This window comes from Paramormyrops kingsleyae, chromosome 24 (assembly GCF_048594095.1).
Source record: "Paramormyrops kingsleyae isolate MSU_618 chromosome 24, PKINGS_0.4, whole genome shotgun sequence".
NCBI lineage: Eukaryota > Metazoa > Chordata > Actinopteri > Osteoglossiformes > Mormyridae > Paramormyrops > Paramormyrops kingsleyae.
The window spans coordinates 15,581,456-15,605,480 of record NC_132820.1 but is presented as its reverse complement, the minus strand read 5'-3'; the positions used below and the strand labels follow the sequence as shown (position 1 = coordinate 15,605,480).

The following is a 24,025-nucleotide window of genomic DNA, read 5'->3' as shown; positions in this document are numbered from 1 at the left end:
TTAACCGATTGTTATGCCGAATGGTCTGCTCCTCCAAACTCAATTGAAGTATCCCCGTAAGTCTGTTAATGTGAGACTTAAACGGGATTGACTAATTACCAATGTCACTTATAACCTAGGTTAGAAGGCTCGTCCAGGGAGCTGCATCACCAGGTAATGTAAACGATTGGTAGTGAAGCTCCCCTCACAGCCGATGAGAGAGTGTGTCGCGATGTTTCAGGCGAGTTTGAGGTTCAGAGCGTGTAGCAAGATCGCACAGAGGCAGGAACTTAGTGTGGAACACTCAATGACGGAGGCTAAAGTTGTGTAAAAGACATGCATTTATTCCTAGCTAACACTACAACTAACATAAGACAGACATTACACCCAGAGGTGTAAAGAGTACCTGAAAACCATACTTGAGTAAGAGTACAGATACCTTACTGTATAAATTACTCCATTACAAGTTACAAGTCACCAATTCCAATAAGACTTGAGTAAAAGTCGTAAAGTATCCAATTTTAAAAGAACTTAAGTATTTTACTCGTACTGAATGTAGGCTCAAAGAACACCAAGAAATGTGGAAAACAAGGAACTATTTATTTATGAGGCTTTATTTCCTAATATAGACATTAAATTGAACACCTCAATGTTTCAAAATGGCAGAAGAAGAAAATAGAACAAAAAGTCAGTCTCAGTCAAACTCAAATGTTCAAAAAAAAGGTAAAACAATAAAAAAAAACTAATAAAAAAACAAATTCAGAGCTGACTTTAATGGTGTTTTATCTCTCAGTTTCAGAGGGGGGCAATATTTTTATTCAGCTTCAACAAAAGCTGGTTCTCAAAGTTCTTGGAACTTACTCTAGCTCTTTTTGGCCTGAAAATGAGGCCAGCACTGCTAAAAAGACGCTCGCAAGCAGCAGATGCAGGAAGGGGAGTGTTGAGCCTTAAAGACAACTTTAGTAGAGAGGGGAAGGTTTTCAGGACACCCATGTCATCACCAGCATATGTCAGATAGCCATCAAGCACTGCTGGGCCTTGTTGTGCCCGAGACGTCTTCAGTGGCTTGAAGAAATCCTCTTCCTCTGATGAAGTGGAATCACTTGTAAGCTGAGAGTTCTCCTCCATATTTCCCTTTATGAAGTCAAGGCCTACAATACACATTTGGAAATGTTTCTGCAACAATTTAAATTAATCCAAAAGCATTTTAGTGCGTTTAAAATTACGCATATTCACATTTATTCAGTTTAAAATACATTATCTCAGCATTCCACAAAGTTTCCAAAAATTCACACATTACTGATAAAAGTATTTAGAATATTGCCTAATATCCCAAATTATATGCAATACTAGAACACCCATTTTTCCATCTAAATGTTTAAGTTAGTTCCAAAATCAGTTAGCAATTAATTTAAAAAAAAAAAAGAAAAAAAAACTATACTAATTAGTATGTCACTGCTCTTCATTTAGTTTTATATGCCTGTGACTACAAACCGAGGTTGAGGATGGCATCATCAGTTGTCCAATAAGTTTTAAACTTCGGAAGCAGGATTGCAGCTGCAATCAGCTCAGGATTATTGAGCATGTCACCGAAGCGCTTGTTCACACCTTCAAGGATTGCATCTACCAGGCTCTTGCAGAGTTTCATGGATATCTTGGCTCGTTTTAGTTTGGAAACCATGACGTTGAGTGTTGGTAAAAGCCAGCCCATATGCACATTGGTTTCTCCCTGCAAGATATTAATCGCTTTGGCAACAGGGGCCATAGCCGTGACATATTCCCCAAGAAAGGCCTTTTCTGCAGGAGTGAACCTATTAAAAAACAAACAAAAAAAAAACAACCTTTTTCAAGACCATTTAAAGTAACTGATTATAGCAAAATATAGATGCTACTCATTTAGGATTTAAATGAATCATAGGATAGTAGAACAATTTGCATTGATTTGTAATGATTTGCTGCCATCCCTCCGGTTTCCCATTTTTGAATGAATACTAAAAAATATCCATTATTTCATCTGACAACTCAGGATGCCTTGATTGCATACAAATATTTACTTTTGCAGGAGGAAAAAGGCAGTCTTTGAAATAAAAAGCAAAGCATCATTACTGTTCATTATAACATTACTCACATGGGGATTTTGAATTCCACACAGAGATTCCGGAAAACACCATCTCCCTTTTCCTTCATGATCTTCAGTATCCTCTCCACTGAAAGAAACAAAGAGTTCCATCGTGTGGCATTTGGACGAATTAACTGCATACTACATTCCTCTTCCATCATCTCTGCAGCTTTACTGGACCGGCCACTCTTGTTCCACAAGGCCCAACATTTGGAGAAGAATGATCTTGATAACCTTTTGTATGTTTCATCTGATTGAGCAGTGTCAACATCCACAGTGGAAACCAAGTTCAGAAGATGGCAAGCACAACGCTGATCCTTGGGCAAATGAAATTCAAGATCATCCTTGGCTAGAATTTCAGCAACCTCAACATATTCAGTCTCTCCACATTTCTCCCCATCTTCAGTGTCAGATTCATCCTCATCTTCTGATGGGGTTGCTGTTGCATGTTCTGTGTTGTTGCTGTGCATGTTCTCACCTCCATAGACACGAAAGGCTTTCAAAAAATTTGATCCATTGTCTGTTGTTATACAGACAACTTTTTCATGTATCTCAAATTCAGAATGTATGTCATGTATCGCAGCTGCAAGTACATCAAACGTGTGCGACCCCTTTAATTGTCGACAGGCAAGTGCTGCAGAGCATCGCTGTAGATTGTGTGGGTCAATCCAGTGCGCTGTCATACCTATAAAGCTGCGCCGCCTTGAACTCCAGCAATCAGTAGTTGTACAGATGTATTCCACCCTGCTCATGGCTTCTGTTACACTTTTCTTCATTCCTCCCGCAGCTTCCTCTATCTTGGTACAGATGGTTGATCTTGATCGTACAGTAGAGTTAGGCTGCAAGTCATGAATCAGGTCCTTGAATTCATCTTTTTCAACCACGCTAAAAGGTTGGAGACCGTACACAATGAATCGCAGTACAGCTTTATCAACGGTCGCTTGAGAAATGATCTTGGTCTCTCCAATTTTGAGTTGTTTCGTTAAGGGCTCCATATTTCTGCTCACATTCTTCCTCTTCTGAGCGATCGAGGTCAGGTTTGAGTAGTTTTTCAAGTGATTAGGATGTTTTCTCTGTATTAAAATTAAACAAAGAGGAGCAGTGTTATTTTTCAACTTAGTAAACTATGTATAAATTCAATTAAAAATACATCACAAACTCACGGCTAAATGCACCTGATGCAAAATGTATAATTTCAGTGATACATTCATTCACATTGCACAAAAAGAATTAAGCTAAAATACAGTCATGTTGCAGTGGTTTTTGCCATATCAGTAACTGTATTAACTTTTGCTAACATTATGCTTACAATACCATTGTAAAGTGAGACATGATCTGTATAGATTCATTTGACTTAATTCACATTAAATTAATGTTACACTCTTTACACTACATAACATTAGACTCTTACCTCAATGTGTTTCCTCAAATTTGACGATGAATTCTTAAAAGCACTTATTTTCGTGGTTCGTGGCAAACAAAGTAGACACTGCATCCTGTAAGAGCCATTCTGTATATCGGCAAATGAAAACATTTCTTTCAAATAAGGCCATGGATGGTCGTCAGTGCTGGCACTGCTTGATGTGCTGGCTTCGGTGTTGGCTTCATCAGCGGCTGCAGCCATGTCGCTAATTAAACACCTGATATTTGGCAAGCTGCTAATTCACGTGAGAAGCCTCCGGCTGCAGCCTGCAGCCTACCCTACGTCAACCCACGAGCACGTCAATCATGCCGTTCATTCGCCCTTCGTTTACGCAAATCACGCTGACGTTCTGAAGAAGCATTTTACGGCGCCTGGTTTACGCTTTAACCCAGCAGTTTGTTTTACAGTAAACTTTTTTTCTTTTTAGTAAGTGGAAAGAGTACGCTCTAAAAATATATAAACTACAGTATAGTAAACACATAAACCAGTAACAACTGTTTATTATCAATTACAGTATTATTACGAATTATGATTTTTTATAATCGTATAGGAGCACCCTCATGTATGCGGTCCGAAACGTCGCTATGCGGTGCATGACGGTGCTTCATTCATGGTCATAACGGTCACATGGTGGGCACATCAGGACTGTATTTAAACGTTTTAGGACTATTTACCCTTGTTTATGTCGCTGTAGGATGTCCATAATATAATTTCAATCCAATATCAATCTAATGCTTGTCTGTGTTGATTGGTTAATATATTGATTGGTGTATTAGTATAGCCGGAGAGTAATAAAACCCATTGCAATCAAGTATACAGTGCCTTATAAAAGTATTCAGTTATCACCATTTTACTCAATTACAAAGGATAGTTAAACGTTTTCCAAATGAGCATTTTATTGCATTTCCAAAGGCACTGCAAGTTATTTCTGTGCCAACATTAACATTAAATAAACTTATAATTTAATGTCGATATAGATGACAAATTATTCAATAATGATACAGAGAACAAAAAAATATATATTTTATATTATTTATTCAAATTAGATTTCAGTCTTTTCATGTTCTGAATCTAAGGGCAATTCTTAAGGGCATTTCAAGCAAAAATGGAGCACTCATAGTAATAAAATAATGACTTGAATTACACCATGATAATGATCAATATCGTTTGATATGATCATGATAAAAATATTTTTGCTATATCGCACAGCCTTAATGGATGCTACCACAGTGGCTTTGCTAACTAGCTAATAACTAGTAACCCATAGGAAGCAAGCTGAACAGTCGTTTGAGCAGACAGTAATATCTGATGACGCACAAAGTCTTTAAGTGTCAAGTCTTGTTAACTACATGGAAGCTATATTATCAGCAAGAAGGTCTTTACCTAGTTACCATAGTTTTGGTAGTGAGTCGGCTAGATAGTCAGCTAACTATGGAAACGTTTAACCAGCAGCAAAACAACCACAAACAACCATGCGGGTCCCACAGTAAAATCTTTGTGCAGTAATTGACAGTCAATAGTGTGTCTAGCAGAAACATTAACAAACAAAATAATAAATAATAGATAGCACTGTTATTACACTGGGACACTAAAGATTTTTAACTTAATGACATAACAGGTACTACAACGATTCCGTTCTGCGAGTTCGCTTTGGCTTCCGCTTTAAGACGTGTTGGACAAGGGCGTGGCTTTCGCGGTACGAATGGGTCGGGTTGGATGTGGGCGGGGTTGGATGTCCAACCCCGCCCTCCTGCAGGCTGCAGCCAGACATACTTGAAGAAATTAGCCGTGATAGATAAAGATCCTGACTTGTCGCACGCAATCACAATGTAGCGAGTAACGGTAAGCGTCCGTTCAAATGTAGTGGAGTAAAGAGTACATATATTCAGTCACAAATGTAGTGGAGTAGAGAGTAAAAGTTGCTTATATTTTTGATACTCAGTACAAGTACAAAGTAGCCAAAAAAATACTTAAGTACAGTAACGAAGTCCATTTACTCAAGTACTTTACACCACTGATTGCACCTAACACAAACAACAAACACGAAATAACAGAATAAAACAAACGATGTAATTATGAAAATGCAATGACCGGATTTAAATGAGTAACCTTAAATGGGAAATACTGTTCTGCAAAGCATGCACAGTTTGTGGAAACATGAACCTAAAGTCTTATAGCAGGTTAACAGAACAGCTTAAGTTGTTAGAATGAAAGGAAGTTGGTTTACTTGGTTGAAGAGTGTGGGGGGGGGGGGGGGTCTTGGCAGTTGATGGCAGAGCTGCTGAATTGATGGCACTCAGGAAGGCGTGGCGTTTGGAGCAGTGGAGTGGAGCCCCTCTGGATTCTCTCTCCTGGTGAAGCTTTGTCTTGGGTGCTGTTCTCTGTTCAGCTGGGCCTTCACCGGAGGGTTTCTTGTGGGCTTCTCGTCTACCGGGGTGATGGTCTTTTCTGCGCTTGATGATCTGTTAGCCCCGGCTATTCGACTCCTGGCCCAATGGCTGGCCATCCATTTGGCGGGCTTTCGGAAGGGGGTCTGTATCAGTCCTTTTGGGATTTATGGCCCGACTGATTCTCCCTTTACTGATGATTTTCATTAAGCTGTTATAACTTTTGATACATCCACTTTTATGGTAATCACTGACCAGATTTGGAATCAGGGGTGATTAACAATCAGTTTGATACCAAACATGCCATATCAGCTTCACAGGTACATACCTCATACCATCTGTATTAATTGATTAAACAATTAATTATTGTATCTATGTGACTGATTCACATCAGTATGGGATACAGGTGTTTTGGGTTGCACCTCAACAGATGTTACATCAAATATTCATATTACAAACAGCACATCTTATCCATAGATAGGCGTGGCCATTAGTTTGTGGTAATATCAATATAAGTTGCACATCTGGACACAACATATCTTGGTTGGTGTGGCTTATTCTAATTGATCTTCTCCAAAATGGATAATGTACACCTTAATTCAGTTCTTTTTAATATAGCATGGTAGAACAAAGAAACTTGGTAACGGTCCACCATGATCAGATAAGGACCACAAAGGAATGTTGGAAGAGAAGGGGGGGTTGTTAACAAAGAAGACTCTCTAAAAGTCAGGACACATTGGTTACACTCACTTTCCAGATTCTTCTGGTATACCATGAGAAAATATATACAATGGTAGCTATACCTATCTATTTATTTAAATTTATATGTGTTCAAGTGCAAAGGGGTAAAATAGGTGATACTCCCTGAACATGGTTATAAGGGTGGCACACAAAACACTAAGATTGTCTAAGGACACATACAAACATAACCTATCTGTATATTGAGACTAGTAGTCGTGAGTAAATCAATATACAGGGTATACAAAAGCCAAACTTAAATGAAACTTCCTTTAGGGTGTTCGTCTGTTGGGTGAGTGATATGTAAGGCAGAATGTATGGGGAGGGGGTTGTGTGCCAAGTCGAGGTACCCCTGTCCATTAGGTCCACTCTGCTTGTCTGTAGGTCCCTAAATCTTTGGGCAATAAAAGTTGGAGCGCTGGCCTCCCTTGTTATCTGTGTGTGTGTGTTTATGTGTGTAACCCCCCCTTTGGTGCCTCTCGTACCAGGCTCGGCCTTGTCTCAGGCCACCTGGAATTTAGGCCCTGTGATATGTGCATGTGTGATCCTACATCATCCTTTGTGCAAAGGCTGAAAGCACCAGATGAAACAGTCTGGGTTTGGATCTCATGTTTTTGTGCTGTACAAAATCTGCATATGAAATCTCCTGAGAAACTTTCAACAAACCCACCTAATCCATGTGCAGCTAGATTGTCAGCTACTGCACTGCACCATGCCCTTTACAAACTCACCAATATGAGATATATATATATATACACTCACCTAAAGGATTATTAGGAACACCATACTAATACGGTGTTTGACCCCCTTTCGCCTTCAGAACTGCTTTAATTCTACGTGGCATTGATTCAACAAGGTGCTGAAAGCATTCTTTAGAAATGTTGGCCCATATTGATAGGATAGCATCTTGCAGTTGATGGAGATTTGTGGGATGCACATCCAGGGCACGAAGCTCCCGTTCCACCACATCCCAAAGATGCTCTATTGGGTTGAGATCTGGTGACTGTGGTGGCCATTTTAGTACAGTGAACTCATTGCCATGTTCAAGAAACCAATTTCAAATGATTCGAGCTTTGTGACATGGTGCATTATCCTGCTGGAAGTAGCCATCAGAGGATGGGTACATGGTGGTCATAAAGGGATGGACATGGTCAGAAACAATGCTCAGGTTGGCCGTGGCATTTAAACGATGCCCAATTGGCACTAAGGGGCCTAAAGTGTGCCAAGAAAACATCCTCCACACCATTACACCACCACCACCAGCCTGAACAGTGGTAACAAGGCATGATGGATCCATGTTCTCATTCTGTTTACGCCAAATTCTGATTCTACCATGTGAATGTCTCAACAGAAATCGAGACTCATCAGACCAGGCAACATTTTTCCAGTCTTCAACTGTCCAATTTTGGTGAGCTCGTGCATATTGTAGCCTCTTTTTCCTATTTGTAGTGGAGATGAGTGGTACCCGGTGGGGTCTTCTGCTGTTGTAGCCCATCCGCCTCAAGGTTGTGCATGTTGTGGCTTCACAAATGCTTTGCTGCATACCTCAGTTGTAACGAGTGGTAATTTCAGTCAAAGTTGCTCTTCTATCAGCTTGAATCAGTCGGCCCATTCTCCTCTGACCTCTAGCATCAACAAGGCATTTTCGCCCACAGGACTGCCGCATACTGGATGTTTTTCCCTTTGCACACCATTCTTTGTAAACCCTAGAAATGGTTGTGTGTGAAAATCCCAGTAACTGAGCAGATTGTGAAATACTCAGACCAGCCCATCTGGCACCAACAACCATGCCACGCTCAAAATAGCTTAAATCACCTTTCTTCCCCATTCTGACATTCAGTTTGGAGTTCAGCAGATTGTCTTGACCAGGACCACACCCCTAAATGCATTGAAGCAACTGCCATGTGATTGGTTGATTAGATAATTGCATTAATGAGAAATTGAACAGGTGTTCCTAATAATCTTTTAGGTGAGTGTATACACACACCTTGTTCCTCTAAGACACAGAGATCATGCAGTAGGGGTTCAAGCACCTTTTCAAATCCAAAGGTCTTGACATCATCTGTCTTGCAAAGTACTGCCAAGTATATTGAATGGGGCATACACCATAAACAATAATAACTGACAAAAATAATGAGACAAGAAATTAAAGTAACAAAATAAGTGCAAATCAAGTTTCCCTGTGTTGCAGTGTAGCTGAATGTTTTTCAACAATTTGATTTACGGTAAAACACATACCAAATATTTCCAGCCAAGGTTTGTTTCAATCTTCAGCATGCTTTTCCTGCCATTGTCTTGAAACTGTTTCATCTGTCACTCTCATTTGATGCTGTTTACAAAAACAAAACAGCAATATTGTAAAGGGAAAAAGGAAAATGAATTTAATGGAAAAAAAAGAAAAAAAGATTATGACCTGAAATCTCACCATTTCCTGAGAGTCACAGGTCCTTTGAGTATCCTTATGGTTTCTGCTCAAATTCAGTGTCTGAAAAGGGCAGGAACAAAACAAACCTTTTTAATCATAATAAAGACAAAATAAGATTTAGAGACAGACAACAAAGAAATGTGTAAAATATCTTCTTGAATCTGTTTACTTTACTAACCTTGAAAGAGACTCTTGGGTCTTAGCTGTGCCACCACCCTTAAACCTTAAAACACATGCATCAGAAAACCTCTGCAACAAAATTTCAGATGTCCTTCACTGACATTTTTATTGTCTTGAACATATTTTGACCTCCACACACTTGCTGCTAGTCAAATATATTGCTTTAAACAAATAAAGGCAAAACAAGCATCTAAAGCTTCTCCTGGCATTATGAAAAAAGAAAGCCAAAACTGCTTAAGCTCTACACTTAAAGTCAACTAACAAATGTATATTAACCATTTTCAGGAAAACATGAATTTGAACAAACACATAAGCTTGTGACATCACTTTTGCAGAAACGTACAGCTACAAAATGCTATAATAACAGTTAAAGTCAAGTAATGTTTGTAACAGACAGTGCTGTTTAAATTTCAATGTTAACAGTTCAGTGCAACACTTAACTTGTTTGCTAATTAGGGCAATACAAAATTCAAATAGTTTAAACTCTGTTGTATAGAATATAGAACATCTCTGAAACATCAAAAGTACAGTTCTCAGTAACAATCCCTAGTTAGAGGGATTGTTTAAAGATATATGGTCAAAACCTCTGAAAAGCATGCCTGTGATAACAGAAATCAGGTAAGAGTACAGTACTCAATATCAGCTGGGATAACTGAAAACATAAACAACACAGTAGTTCCCAGTCAAGGTACAGTTAAGCTGACTGTACCGATCTGTTCAAAATGTCTTTAAACGGTCTCTCACCACTCGTGATCAGAGAGATCGGCGATGAGGGTGAGTACTCTTTGGTTCACATGCAGTGTCTTCTTCTTAGTTTTTTCAACTTTTGTTCCCTTCTCTGGGTTAATGTTGAAGAAACACCTTGATAAACACAATAATCCATAATAAAACACTATACAATGAAAAAAAAAGAAAGGGAAAGGCAAGGGAAAAGTAAAAGAATTACCTCTGAAGGAATTCAAGTGTGGAGCCAAGTTCCAGGGGATAGTGGATGTTCAGGCAGTAGTAGCTACCAAGCATCAGACAGATTTCAGAGATGAAGTCAGTTATTTGGTCATTTACAACTTTGTGGTCAATGCTGAGCATGAACAGTCTCGATGCAAAGCAGGAGGATCCTTGGAATGAAATACAAGTGTAAAAGAATTAACTGTAAAACCCCCTTTACCATTCAAATGTGTCTTAAAATAGTGAAAGTGCAGACATTTAATATAGCGTATCCTTGCATTAGCTTAGGTTCGGTGTACTTGTACTGATTTTCAACTCACCACAAACAATGATACATGGTGTCACAGGCAGGCTTTCCACTTGGACTTCTTTTGCCAGACATGTTTCATCAACATAGTGGAAGAGGGTCTCCTCTTTTTCATCGAAATAGGAGAGGAGGAGGAGCATCATATCTTTCAAGTCTTCTGAGCAGCCCTTCAGCTGTCCCCTCTGCATTCGAAGCTTTATGACAGCCTCCAAGACACGCTTGCTCTTGTCTGCACAAGTGGTTTTCAGAAAGTCCAGAAGCCGTTTTCCCTTCTTTTCCAGACTGGTGAGGAAAGTCTCTTTCAGCGGTACCCCAGTAAGTTCTTCAAAATGGACTGTCATTCCAATCGCCTGAAACAAAAAAGGCCACTCTTCTTTGAGAGTTTGCATGTCTGCTCCGCTGTTTATTGCTTTGCGCTGAGAGTAGTAGGTGCATTTCATTAGAGTTTTTACTTCTTCATGACTGAAGCTTGTCTGTTCACTGAGAATCTTCATACGTTCCTTCTTCTCCTGCTGGGTTTCCAGTGTCTCACTGACTGGCAAAAACTTCATGTCCCACTTTATGCAGCCTTATGTGTCTTGAACAGATGCTCGCTTTTCAGGTGTGACTTCATCGGTGTCATCTGATCCTCCCTGTTTGCGCTTCTGTAACACTGGTGAAGTAGACCTCTTCACATTTTCAATTCGTGCCTGAATCTGTTTTACCAAAGAGTGGTACCCCTGTCCTACCACATCCCCCTCTATGACATCCTGCAGTGACTTGGGATACATCGCAACCAGTTTTTTTGCAATTTCAGTCGAGGCTCTTCTACTTGGAGAGGCACAGGCTTTCATCATCTCCTTCACAATGATGCGGATCATCTCCCTCCGCAATCGAGGCTTTGGACTTTTCTCTCTCTGAAGACACTGGATCAAGTCTTCTGGAAAATCTTCACTTGGAATTCTAAAGTTATCTACCCAGTCTAGAGAATATATTGGACTGGGTGAGGGGGAGGCAGAAAATGAGGAGCAAGAAGATATGCTGGCCTGGCTTGAAATTTCCATATTTGGTGCTGTAAAACAATATCACAAACGATAGATTAATTGTACTTCTTGGACCTTGGCCAAAGCATAATAGAAAAAACAGAAAGCCCTTCATGGCTATTGTGCAATGAAATCATAATACTTACTGGTTTGTTTCCAGGCAGCCAGCAGTTTTCTTGCCTGAACTGGTCTCAGGACAGAGTTCAGATCAGTCTCACTGATGAACTGCAATTCCTCAGATGTCTCCACTCCTAATGATTGTAGTGCCTCCAGTACAATTTCAAGGATTAAGGCAGACAGGTCCGGCAGCACCTTAGTAATGGAACTCCTTATGCTGTCCCCCATTTCCGAGATGTCTGATAAAAGAATGTGAATAAAGGTCAATTTACACCAAGTGGTACCTTTGGTCTTAAAATATGAAGCTGATCTTGCTTGATACTACACTTTTATACAGTGTTTCGTAAGTACCAAACTAACAGCCCCATTATTGTGACAGCACACTGTGTTTCAATGGAACCATTTGGTACCCATACTTCATGTAAGATGTTAATGGATAGAAATCAATTAAGTCAATGATGTTCACACACTGCATCTTTTCTTTTTCCTTTCTCACTGAGTGCAGATGATACTGAGAATGGTATTCTGTCACGTGCACCGACACCAGAAAATAAACACTGTCATTCTTAATCAAAATGAGAACTACTTCACCAAACTCAACAGAGTCAGAGCCCCCTGTGACAAGGAAGTGTCCTCTTGTACATCATTTCTACTGTGACCTTTGTATTGGTTTCAGTAAAGTCAAATATTTGAACTGCTTCTTGAATGGCTTTACTGTACAGCACTGAGTAAAATGGAGAACCATCTTTGACTTTCAAGACAGATTGACACAATGACCCTGCTGCAAGATAGGCTTGAAACATCTGATGTCTTTCAGAGAGTGTATGGCAGAGGTTTTTGAAATTTTTCAGATTTCTGGCACACCTCTTGAAATAACTGTGCTTACTTTCAAAGCGCATTGTCCATAATCTTATCAGTGGGCCAAATTTCAGAATCAGTGCTGGGTAATGGCGTAGAAAATGGTGTTTTGGTCTCAGGTTGCATTCTGGGAACAGAGCTTTTCTTGACTCTAAATATTCTTGAATAAGAATATCAAGATATGCTACCTGAGCCACTGAAATTTTCTGAGCACACACCATGTCTACAATACTGTATCTTTCAGCTGCAGAGTTAAGTTCCACACATCATCTGTGGGGTCTGTCACTATGTCACCAACTATGAGAGGCAGCAATCAGAGGAAGTTCCAGTTCTGTATAGCCTGTCCTGAGAGTTTAGCTGCTTGAGGACTGACCTCAGATGGCTTTGTAGAAGCATCAGAGGCATGGTAACTAAACTGTTTGATGCGTCGGTTCAGAGTGGAGTAAGTGAACCATGCTTTTTTCTTTATGAAGTATTTCAGATACAGTGCCACATCATAAGCCAAAACTCCCTCAAAGATATCATGACCTAGACATGGTGGCAAGCCTGGCATACAAACGTTGAAGTATTTCAGTGAATTGAACACTGACCTGAACTTCACTCCTTCGACGTCTGGTGTATTGACAATCTGGAGGCGATCAACAGCAGAGTTGTAGTTCTCTTTGGTACGTTCTGGTCCACACAGATTTGGGTCAGCACCCTGAAATTCAGATTTCGTTATCAGGCAGTACCTGCAGAAGTACTTTGAAGAACTAAAGTTTTCAGTGAAGCCACCAATACAGTGAGAACCCAGATTATCACCAGCAATGCAAAACAAAGTTCCTTTGACTCTAGTTTCATCTGATGCAACAATCCCACTGTCCTCCAATTCTTTCAAGTCTGCTAGTAATTCAGATAACACATTAGCATGACCAAACTCTTTAAAATCTTTCTCCCTGCACAGTAAGACAAGAGACATGTGATCTGTGTCTGAGCATACATGAAGTGGCAAGTTTGCCACTGATGCATATACAGCTAATACCTTGTGTTTTGTCCTTGCAGAGCCTAAAGGGTTAACGACTTCAAATGCATCCTGGTAGAGTACTAGCTTGAGGCATGATGGGTTTTGACCAAAAAAATCATTTGATTTAAACAGCTTACTATCACTTATGTCACACAGAACATCAGCAGGAGGCTCAGTAGAGGGCTCTTCTGATTTCTGCCACAGATCAGACTCTAGCAGACATCTCAAAGTCTCTCTTAAAGGCACATAATAGGCAAACCTATCTTTTCTGTTTTCATCTCTCCCTAAAAATATTTTCTTTGGTTCCACATAGTTGAAGGCTTTTTTAAAGGTCTGAGCTCTGGAGTGCACTGTCCTCAATGGCCCGGTATGACATGCAGAAAAAAGATCATAGCTTTTGACAGACTCGCAGACTTTGTTGATGTCCTCCTCTGATAATGATGTGTCATCTTTTAACAGTGATGCAAGTTTACCCAAACTGTATGTCTGTCCCAACTCATGTATGTTCTGCATTTCCTCCACAATGTTCTGTATGGTTGAAGCAGGCAGTAGAAACTGACCCTGCAATTTTAAGTAGAATAGTGAAACGTTTCTCAGAAAAAGATCACAGAATTCAGGGGGCATTTCCATGTTATCTGTAATAGACTGTGCAGCAGGCTCGGAAATCAAGGGTACAAAGTCATCTGATGTGGTTGGAACAGATGATGATTGACATGCAGACTCTCTATATAAATCACCAATGCTGCTGTCTGAAAACTCTCTGTGTTTACGTGACATGTGAGTAGTAAAAGATGATTTAACTCTAAAGGTATTTGTGCATCCTCTTACTGGACAAGTGACCACGTGTCCTTCCACAATATGGCTCTTCAGATGAGCTATTAACTCTTTAGAGTTCTGACACTGACGTTCACACATCGCCATTGCACATGTAAATGAAGAAACCACCGCCACACCAGTGACATGGGTGGGGGCAGAGTGTCTTCGGTAAAAATGAGCCTTAAACGCGCCATACCTGGTGTATGTCTACTTGCAGCCTGCTTCAATACACCGAAAGAAACAACGTGGCTCATTCCGATGCAGTTTACAATGAAGCACGTAGCCCCTTGATGACTTAACTACCTTACCACAGAAATTACAGGTTAACATAACTCCATGTACTTTGGTAATTCCTCCCTAGCGAATTAAGCACGCCAAACACAGAAACTAATCCAGAGCAATGCTTCCCTCGCGACAGTAATGCTAACTCAACTCACAAATGTGAGTGAACGCTGGCGCGTTTGGCTGCCGCTGCTCACCGGCTGCTATTTTTTGCTTAAACTGTTTTATCTGACGACTATATGCACTGAGTATCTGTGGGTAAACCCTGTTCTAGATCTTTTTTACGTCTGTGGGTTCGAGCGCTCGTGCTGAAGTTGCTCCCCATTCTTTCCGGACTTTTTACCGGATTTTTTTCCGTCTACCCACATTTTATGCCTGATCAAGATGCGGCTCCAGAGAATATATGTATGGTCCGTGCTCACCTGGGTTGCTTTATTCACCATCCACCGTCCTACGACAGCGTTACTTCAGTATTCCATTACCGAGCTTCTGCGACTCCGCGTCCACCTGTCCATCGCTCCACCTGCTGTTCTACACCTTCACCCAGATATCGCCTTCAAGCCCCGCCGCAGATACGTTCACCGAGGGTCCCGGCGGAATTTCAACCACGACGACACCAACCCGATAACATCCATCTGGTCTTCTACTCGGCGTCCTCCCCGTAACGTCGCCCGGGATGTCAACCACAATGTGCTGGCCCGCCTAGCTAGGTCGGCTAAGCCGTCTGTCAAGCAGGGCTACTCCACCGTCAACTTCGGTCTGTTAAACATCCGCTCTCTCAATGGCAAGGGTCATCTCGTCCAGGATCTCCTCTCTGACCGTAAGTTGGACTTTTTGTGTTTGACTGAAACGTGGCAACAGCCTAATGACTTTATCTCACTTAATTTTTTTTTTTTTTTTTTTTTTTTTTTATATTCCCTCCTCCACCCCCCCTCTGCGGGGGACTGTATCTATTTATTTATTTAGTTATTAATTATTTTTTTTTCCCCTCTTTTTTTTAAAATTATTATTTATTTATTTATTTTTTATTTTATATTTTTATTTACTTCCTCAAAAGAAGGAGAGGGAGGGGGGGGGACAAAGGAGAAGGAGGGAAGAGAGAGAGAGGGAGAGAGAGGAATGGAAAGAAAACAGAAAAAAAACAAAAGAAAAAAAAAAAAAAAACCAAGAAAAAAACAAAACAGATAATCTGCTTCCATGTCTGTTGAAAAGAGAAAGACAACATACAACATCTGTACTAATCACAACGACCATCAAACGTTAAATGTTGTTGAACAGCACACACAACCAGCCTTACAACCCATGCCCAGAAACAACAGCCGATCAAGACAGTATGTGTCCGTGAGCACGTGTCCGTGAACACCTGTGTGTACACCTGTGCGTCAGCGCGCTGGTGTTCCTAAGGTTTCTCCAAGTAATTGTCTAGTAGTGTGTGTGGGGAGCCACAGCCCCGCCCACCCAGGACATGAAGTCGACACGGGGGAGACCCGGGCCCCAGATATCCAGAGGCCCCCCAGGGCACGGGAACCCCAGGAGGACCAACGCAGGGACAATTGCAGCCCCCACCGAGAAAAGGGCAGAGGAGCGCTCCGGAGGGGGGCCATCCGGCAGCCACATCACAGGAGCCCCAGGGGGCCGTGGCGACGAGCACGCAGGCCCCGCCGGCGGCCGGCCACACCAGGGCAGACCGGACCCCGGGCCCAGAGATCCAAGGGCCCCCCCACCCCCCAGCCAGGGCCCCGACAGAGCCGGAAGGGCCAGGCCCCGGCAGGCAACCGCCGAGAGTGAGCCAGCACACACCAGAGCATCCAGCCCCAGACATCGAGAACCACCAACGCATCGGCGGCCGGGGGCCTCATCCACCAGCAGGGAGTGTGGCGGGGGGTAATAGAGCCTGAGATGTTATTTCAGGTGGAGTCTAAGACCCAACCTGACACATACGTATAGACAGACAGGCACACACATACACAAGCATACGTTCCCACCCTCATGCACACATAAACAAATATTCACCCATTCGCCCAACATGAAGACACAGAAATGAACGCCGTACACACACTCACACTCCCCATATATACTCTATACTCCGAGATCTAGGCACAACCGCCCCCAGAGGTACCCCCCCTCTGTACCCCCCCTCTGGAGTACCCCCCCTCTGGAGCCAGCCCCCCCGCTGACCCCCATAAGCACCCCCGTTCCCCGAAATCCACCCAGGGCGGGAGAGCCGAGGCCCATCCAGTCCGGGGGCCCAGAGCAGCGGCACCACCGGGCACCACAGAGCCCGGGGCAGCCAACCAGACCCCACCACAGAGGGAAAAACTACACCCACCCCACCATTCAGTCAACTCCCAGACTACATAAGACAACAGACACCCAGGTTGGGTCCATTCTCCTACTCTATTGGATTCCCCCCCACCCCCGCAGAGTGGATACCCCTAAGGCAGGGACCACCTGCGGGCAGATGGTAACAACCTCCCCACCAGCTAAAGAGGCCCCCAGCCCCTCCAATGCGCCGAAGGTCCCCGCGCCGGGGCCGGGCCCCAGTGCACGCGCCAGCCCACACCCTGGCGACCCACCCACCAGGACCCAAGCCCCCCCAGCCCAGCCGGAACCCCAGCCCGGAGGCAGAGCGCCCCCAGAACCCCAAGCCCGCCCCGGACCCACTCAGGAGCAGCACGGCCGCCAGGCTGGTACCCTACGTCTGCCGGCACAGGCTACCCCAGCAGCGCTGCATGCAGCCTCCAGAAAGACGCCACCCAAGAGCCACCAAAGCCCCATCCAGGCCAGGACCGCAGTCCCAGCGCCGAACCCCCCCAGAAACCCCCCCCCCCCAGACACCCCAAGCCCATAGGCCCCCCCCCCACACCAACAACAAAGACCGAAGCGGGACAAACCTGCGACCCCCCACCGCCACTAGGTGATGGAGCTGATCAAAGGAGCCCAGAGAGATTGGTCTAATGTGGCGGCAGAAGCTGTATCAAGACTAATATGGTCCAGCAAACTCTCTCTATATTGGTTGATATTAAGGTTATTTTTATTTTTCCAGTTCATGAGGACAGTCTTCTTAGCAATGCATAAAGCGGTGAAAGCCATGTGGGTTGTGTTAATCTCGGTAGTGACACCATCTAAGTCACCCAACAAGCAGACTGAAGGAGAGGCTGGAATGGTACATTTCAGACACTTTGATAAGTCCTCACAAATCCTGCGCCAAAACATCTGAACAGGTGGACAGAACCAAAGAGCATGTATGTAATTGTCAGGTGTATCCCCTTGACAGTGTGAGCAGTTGTTAGAAGATGTAAAACCCATCCTGAACATCCGATGCCCTGTATAGTGCACTCTATGCAGGATTTTGTATTGTATTAATTGTAAATTGGGACTTCTAATCAGTTCAAAGGTTTTTAAGCATGTCTTAGACCAGAAATTGTGGTTCCAGCTGATTGATAAATCTGCCTCCCATTTTGCAATAGGAAGGGATATTGAATCATCCATTTTAGAAAGTGTCCTGTATATTTTAGACAGTAATTTGGGGGTTTTGAGATTAAGGAATTCTGCCACCCTTGGTGGTATTTGTAATTTGATTTGATTAGACTTGAATTTCCTTTTTACTATAGATTTAACTTGTTGATATTCTAAAAATCTATTCTTGTTAATCCCATGTCTTTTAACTAATAAGTCAAAGGGGATAAAGTCTATTTCTTCAAATATATGTTCCAAGTATTTAATACCTTTACAACTCCAATCTGGGAAATTTATCATATTATTGTTTAGTAGTATGTCAGGGTTGTTCCAGATGGGATTACGTTTGCATGGGATTAATGAAGACTCAGTCATTTTAAGAAACTCCCACCATGCTGTCAGAGAAGAGCTGATACTTATGCTTTTGAAGCATTCATGTCGTTTAATGTTTGAGCTAATGAATGGTAGATCCGAAATGTCTATGTTATTGCATAGAGCCTGTTCTACGTCTAGCCAAGGTTCATCTAAGAAGGTATGTTTTAGCCATCCTGAGATGTTTTGAAGCCTGTTGGCTAAGAAGTAGTGGTGAAAGTTAGGCAGATCTAGTCCTCCTTTGTCCTTGGTCCTTTGCAGCGTTTTTAAGCTAATACACGGTGGTTTATCTTTCCAAAGGAATTTAGAGATGGCGGAGTCCAGAGATCTAAACCAGTCAGGTGATGGTTTACTTGGAATCATCGCAAATAAATAATTAATTCTTGGTAACACCATCATTTTTATTGATGCAACCCTTCCCATGAGTGATATGGGCAGGGACTTCCATCTAACCAGCTCATCCTCTACCTTCTTTAAAAGTGGGATGTGGTTTAATTTAGTTAAGTCTGCCAGCCTAGGTGAAACATTAATACCTAAATATTTAATATCCCCAGATTGCAGTGGAGTGGAGGAAGAGTTCCTAAAGGAGCAGTTAATTGGAAGAACTGTAGATTTTAACCAGTTTATTGAATAATCTGAGACTCTTGAGAAAGAGTTTATTAATGTAATTACCTCAGAGAGAGTGGTTTGTGAATGCTGGAGAAAAAGTAACACATCATCCGCATAAAGACTGACCTTATGTTCCACATTATTGCATTTGATGCCTTTAATCACTATAGCCTGTCTAATTGCTGCTGCTAGTGGTTCAATAAAAAATGCAAACAGTGAGGGGGAGAGAGGGCATCCCTGCCTGGTGCCCCTCTTGAGACAGAAGCTAGAGGATGTTTGGTTATTCGTCCTAACACATGCTGTTGGGGAACTATATAATATTTTTAACCAGTTTATAAAAGAGGTTCCAAAACCAAATTTGTGTAATGTTGCAAATAAAAAACTCCATCTAACTCTATCGAATGCTTTTTCTGCATCTAGAGACAATATTATGATTTGAAGGTTTTTATTGCACGAATAGTCTATCAGATTGAGTAATCTACGTGTGTTTGTTGATGAGTGCCTCCCTTTTATGAAACCAGTTTGGTCAGGATGAATTATGTGAGGGGTTATCTTCTCTATTCTTTTTGAGAGAGCTTTGCAGATTATTTTAAGGTCAACATTAATAAGTGATATTGGACGATAGCTGGTAGGCAATATAGGGTCTTTGCCTGGTTTTAGCAAGAGACTAATGTTGGCAGAATTCATATTTGGTGGTAGTCTACCATTTTCCTTGGTTTCCTGCAACATTCTGTAGAATGTTGGTGACAGAATTGTCCAGAATTCTTTATAGAATTCTACTGGAAATCCATCTGGGCCTGGAGCCTTATTATTGGGCATACTGTTCAAAGCTTCCTGGAGTTCACCTGGTGTCAGCAGAGAATCCAGTTCTATCGTTTGATTATCTGATAATTTCGGAAGGGTTATACTATCAAGAAACTGATCAATTTCGTCTTTAGATGGGTTTATCTGTGGTAAGTATAAAGATTTGTAAAAGTCCCTGAAAGTGTTGTTTATTCTTTCAGGGTCATATACTGTATCCCCAGTTGAGTCTTTAACAGCACATATAGTTGTTTTTTCTTTATTTATTTTTAACTCAGCATTTCCTGTTCCTGGGATGATACATAAGCTTCTTCTAAGGATTTGATGTTTTCTTCTAATTCCTGAATATACTTGTTTTCTCTTTTCTTTTTATGTGATGAGAATGAGATTATTTTACCTCTCATCACAGCTTTGCCTGCTTCCCAGAGAACAGATGCTGATGTTCCAGGCAGGTCATTATAGTCTAAATATAAAGCCCACTCTTTTTTGAAATAGTTAATAAAATCTCCATCTTTAAGCAATGATGTATTAAATCTCCAGTTTCTAATTGGTGGAATGGCTTTCTTATTTATTAGGGTTAAAGATACAGGAGCATGATCGCTGACAGCTATAGGGTGTATCTCAGTGTCTGAAATGTCACTCAGCAGTGAGCTACTGATTAGGAAATAATCCAGACGAGAGTAAGAGTGATGGACGTGTGAGAAGAAAGTATATTCCCTACGGTTGGGGTGAAGAGAACGCCATGCATCGCGAAGACCATAGTCACTCATGTACTGCTTAACTATATTTATGGATTCCCAATTGCGCTGAGCAGCTGTACTGAGCCTATCCATTTCTTTATTTAGTGCGAAATTGAGATCGCCCCCAAGAACGAGTGCGCTATCTAGGTGTTCAGAGAGTGCGGTAAAGAAAACGTGGAAGAATGAAGGGTTATCAACATTTAGACCATATATACTAACAATACATAACTTCTTGTTAAGTATAGACAATTTAATGATTATAAATCTACCTTCTGGATCTATAATTGTGTTGAGTAATGTGAAATTAACATTTTTATGTATTAAAATTGCTACTCCCCTTTGCCTAGAGTTATAACAGGCTGAGAACACATTAGGAAACTCAGGTGTTTTAAGTTCATCTGTAGCTGTGGCAGGTCTATGAGTCTCTTGTAATAAAACAACGTCTGCCTGTAGTTTTTTAAGCTGGCTAAATATTTTTAACCTCTTCTCTCTGGAGCCAGCTCCATGCACATTCCATGAGACAAACCTTAGTGTGCCCATAGACATGTGTGTGTAGCTAATATTGCACGTGCAAATCAGTCAGATACGAACGAGCGTGTGAGCGCTTGTGTGCGTGTGTATCCTATATGTCTGTGTGCACTATAAGGTCGGAGTGGTTGTGGTGAAGCTAAGTACATATGTACATTATCATGTCGTGCAGATGTGTAAAAATCGAGGGTGTTGTGTGTGATTGAGTAGAAATTTAAAGCAGGTGATTGGTGCAGGGAAAGCAGGGAGAAGTGAAAAAGACATATAGGGCTGCAACTAACGATTATTTTGATAATCGATTAATCTGTCGATTACTTTTTCGATTAATCGATTAATCGGATGGGGGGGGGCAAAAAACAATTTGATTTCCAGCAATTTTTAATAACCCAGTCTGTCTTTGTACAAAAGTTGTTTCCAGCAACTCACATAAAAAACAAATGTATGCTACATTAAGAGTATACAAAAAAAAATAATAATTTGTAGCAGCTATATCAACGTAATGAAATACACAAAATCTTGTTTTATAAAGTGCAACCAGCATGGTGCTTTAGATAATGTATTCAGTACTCCAGTTTTTCAATGTAAAAGCACAGACTACCGCTGTGTTACGTCATGCTCCGTCCGCTCCTAGTGTGTGCCACGCCCCCTCATTCTCCACGTGTGGTTTCCTGATTGTGCCCTGCTGTTTCCTGTTTTGTCTGCCTGGTCTGGTGTATTTAGTCCGTGTCTCCGTCTCCGTACCCCAGACTCACCATTGATGTTGCTCATCGTGCTTACCCGGTCTTGTCATCCTAATAAATCCCCGTTTGTTCCTGACGTCCTGGCTCCGATCGCCTGCTTTCCTGCTCGCTTGCCCGCGATCGTGACAGAATGGTGAGTCTCCCCGAGAGCACAAAGCAGCAGGCCGAGCACACCCGGCTCGGTCTGCTGCAAGAATTTGTGCATTGGCGATCGGAGCCTGAGGTCCAGGAGGACCCGGTGGCCTTGGAGCTGGCCGACCGGGGCACGGAACTGCTCCGAAAGGAGCGCCCGCCTGGACAGGACTATCCGCTCCAGAGGGCACGGAAATGCCTCCTCCGCCTGATGCGCCGGCTCACCGAGCGAAGGGAGGAGTGCGGCAGAGAGCTGCAGGAAGAAACTCCATCGCTCTTCCTGGGAGCCTGCTCTCTCCTCCCCGCCTGGGAGGACACAGCCGCTGCCTGCCTAGCCAGCTTCCACGCGGAGAAGCCACCTCCGCTGGAGGCTTGGTTTTATCGGCCGGAGCGTCTGGGACACGGCGGCATAAGCGCCGTTAGGGACGCTATCCCTCGGGTCCCTAGAGCCCTTAAAGGGAAGGCGCATCCGCGCTCAGCACCCCTCCTGCCTGCTCCGGACTGGTCCGATCCGGACCTGCCGGCCACGCCGCCTGCTGCAGCTGCCGCCGATCTGCCCGCGGCTGCGCTGCCTGCTGCCTCCGCCGATCTGCCCGCGGCTGCGCTGCCTGCTGCCGCCGCCGATCTGCCTGCAGCACCGCCTGCTGCAGCCGCCGCGATGCCAGCAGCACCGCCCGTCCTGCCCGTCCTGCCTGTCTTCCCTGCTGCAGCTTCCGCCGCTTTGTCAGCGGCACCGCCCGTCCCATCTGACCCGCCTGTCCTGCCTGGCTTGCCTGCAGTCCCGGTGGCTGGCTGCGGGGTGGCAGCGCCCGGCGAGGCGCCCCCTGCTGGCCGCGTGCTGGTGGCGCCCGCCGAGGCGCCCCCTGCTGGCCGCGGGGTGGCGACGCCCGCCGAGGCGCCCCCTGCTGACCACGGGACAGCGGCGCCCGTCCTGCCGGCACTGGAACTGCCTGTCTCGCCTGTCCTGCCGGCTCCTGAACTGCCTGTCTCGCCTGTCCTGCCGGCTCCTGAACTGCCTGTCTTGCCTGTCCTGCCGGCTCCTGAACTGCCTGTCTCGCCTGCCTTGCCGGCTCCTGAACTGCCTGAGGTGGCCGCGGTGGCGCCCCCTGCTGGCCGTGTGATGGTGGCGCCCGCTGTGGCGCTCCCTGCTGGTCGCGTGCTGGCGGCGCTCGCCGAGGTGCCCCCTGCTGACCGTACGCCTGAGGCGCCTACCCAGGCGGCCCCTGCTGGTCGCACGCCTGCTGCTGCCTCCGTTCTGCCTGAGGCGCCCCCTGCTGGCCACACACCCGCGGCTTCGTCCGAGGCCGCCTCTCCCGTCCTGCCCGCGGCCCTGCCTGAGGCCGCCTCTCCCGTCCTGCCCGCGGCCCTGCCTGAGGCCGCCTCTCCCGTCCTGCCCGCGGCCCAGGCCGCCTCTCCCGTCCTGCCCGCGGCCCAGGCCGCCTCTCCGGTCCTGCCCGCGGCCACGCCTGCGGCTCCGGCTGCCCCGCCTGTTGCCTCCTTAGTGGCCCTGACTCCCTCGCCCTTTCCCCGGCAAGGCCAACGCCCCCCAGGACCCCGCCTCTCAGTGTCCAGCAAAGGACGGGGACATAGGCGTCGGGTCCGGGTCCCGCCCGCCCTGCCCCCTGGCTCGCCCGGTCGGCCCCTGGCTGTGGCTCGGTGGCTGCCTGCGGGTCCTCCGGCTCGGGGTCGGCGGTCCCCTCCGGGTCCCCCCCTGGATCCTCGGTGCCGGTCCTCGGTCCCGCCTCCGGGTCCTTGTCGGCCGCCTCCGGGCCCCCCTGCTCCGGCTGGGCATCGGACGGCGCCTTCGCCGGCTTCGGCTGCGCCTCCGCCTGCCGCGGCTTCCCCCTTTGGCCTGCCTGCACCGGTGTTCCCTCCTGCTCCCTCCGTCACTCCCTCGTCCCGTTCCCTTGGCCCCTGGGTGGTCCCCTCCTGCTCCCTTCTCCCTCTCCCCTGCGGCCCCTCCGGCCGCTGCCTGTCGCCCGCCTGGGCTCCCTCCTGCTCCCCTGTTTCCGCCTCCGTTTCTCTTTGTCCCGCTTGTCTCTG

The 24,025-nt window shown here is 44.5% G+C and overlaps 1 protein-coding gene and 1 long non-coding RNA gene across 3 annotated transcripts; both read right to left on the bottom strand.

Moving 5' to 3' along the window:
• Positions 1-371: 371 nt before the first annotated feature.
• Positions 372-3,656, bottom strand: LOC140582468 (uncharacterized). 2 transcript variants are annotated; one of them, XM_072706851.1, is made up of 5 exons: positions 3,510-3,656; positions 2,784-3,171; positions 2,108-2,186; positions 1,474-1,790; positions 372-1,130 (listed from the first exon to the last, which is right to left on the bottom strand). In XM_072706851.1, exons 1-5 carry the CDS (start codon positions 3,630-3,632, stop codon positions 775-777), a joined length of 1,263 nt encoding a protein of 420 aa, XP_072562952.1. In that variant the 5' UTR covers positions 3,633-3,656; the 3' UTR covers positions 372-774. The 2 variants fall into 2 exon arrangements, 1 of the variants encoding a protein (XP_072562952.1); XR_011985444.1 differs by having other exon boundaries at positions 1,588-1,790; positions 2,108-3,171.
• Positions 3,657-8,940: 5,284 nt separating this feature from the next.
• LOC111846176 (uncharacterized) lies at positions 8,941-9,468 on the bottom strand. Its single transcript, XR_002838834.2, has 3 exons — positions 9,250-9,468; positions 9,072-9,131; positions 8,941-8,975 (listed from the first exon to the last, which is right to left on the bottom strand). It is a non-coding gene; the product is annotated as an uncharacterized lncRNA (long non-coding RNA).
• Positions 9,469-24,025: the final 14,557 nt, after the last annotated feature.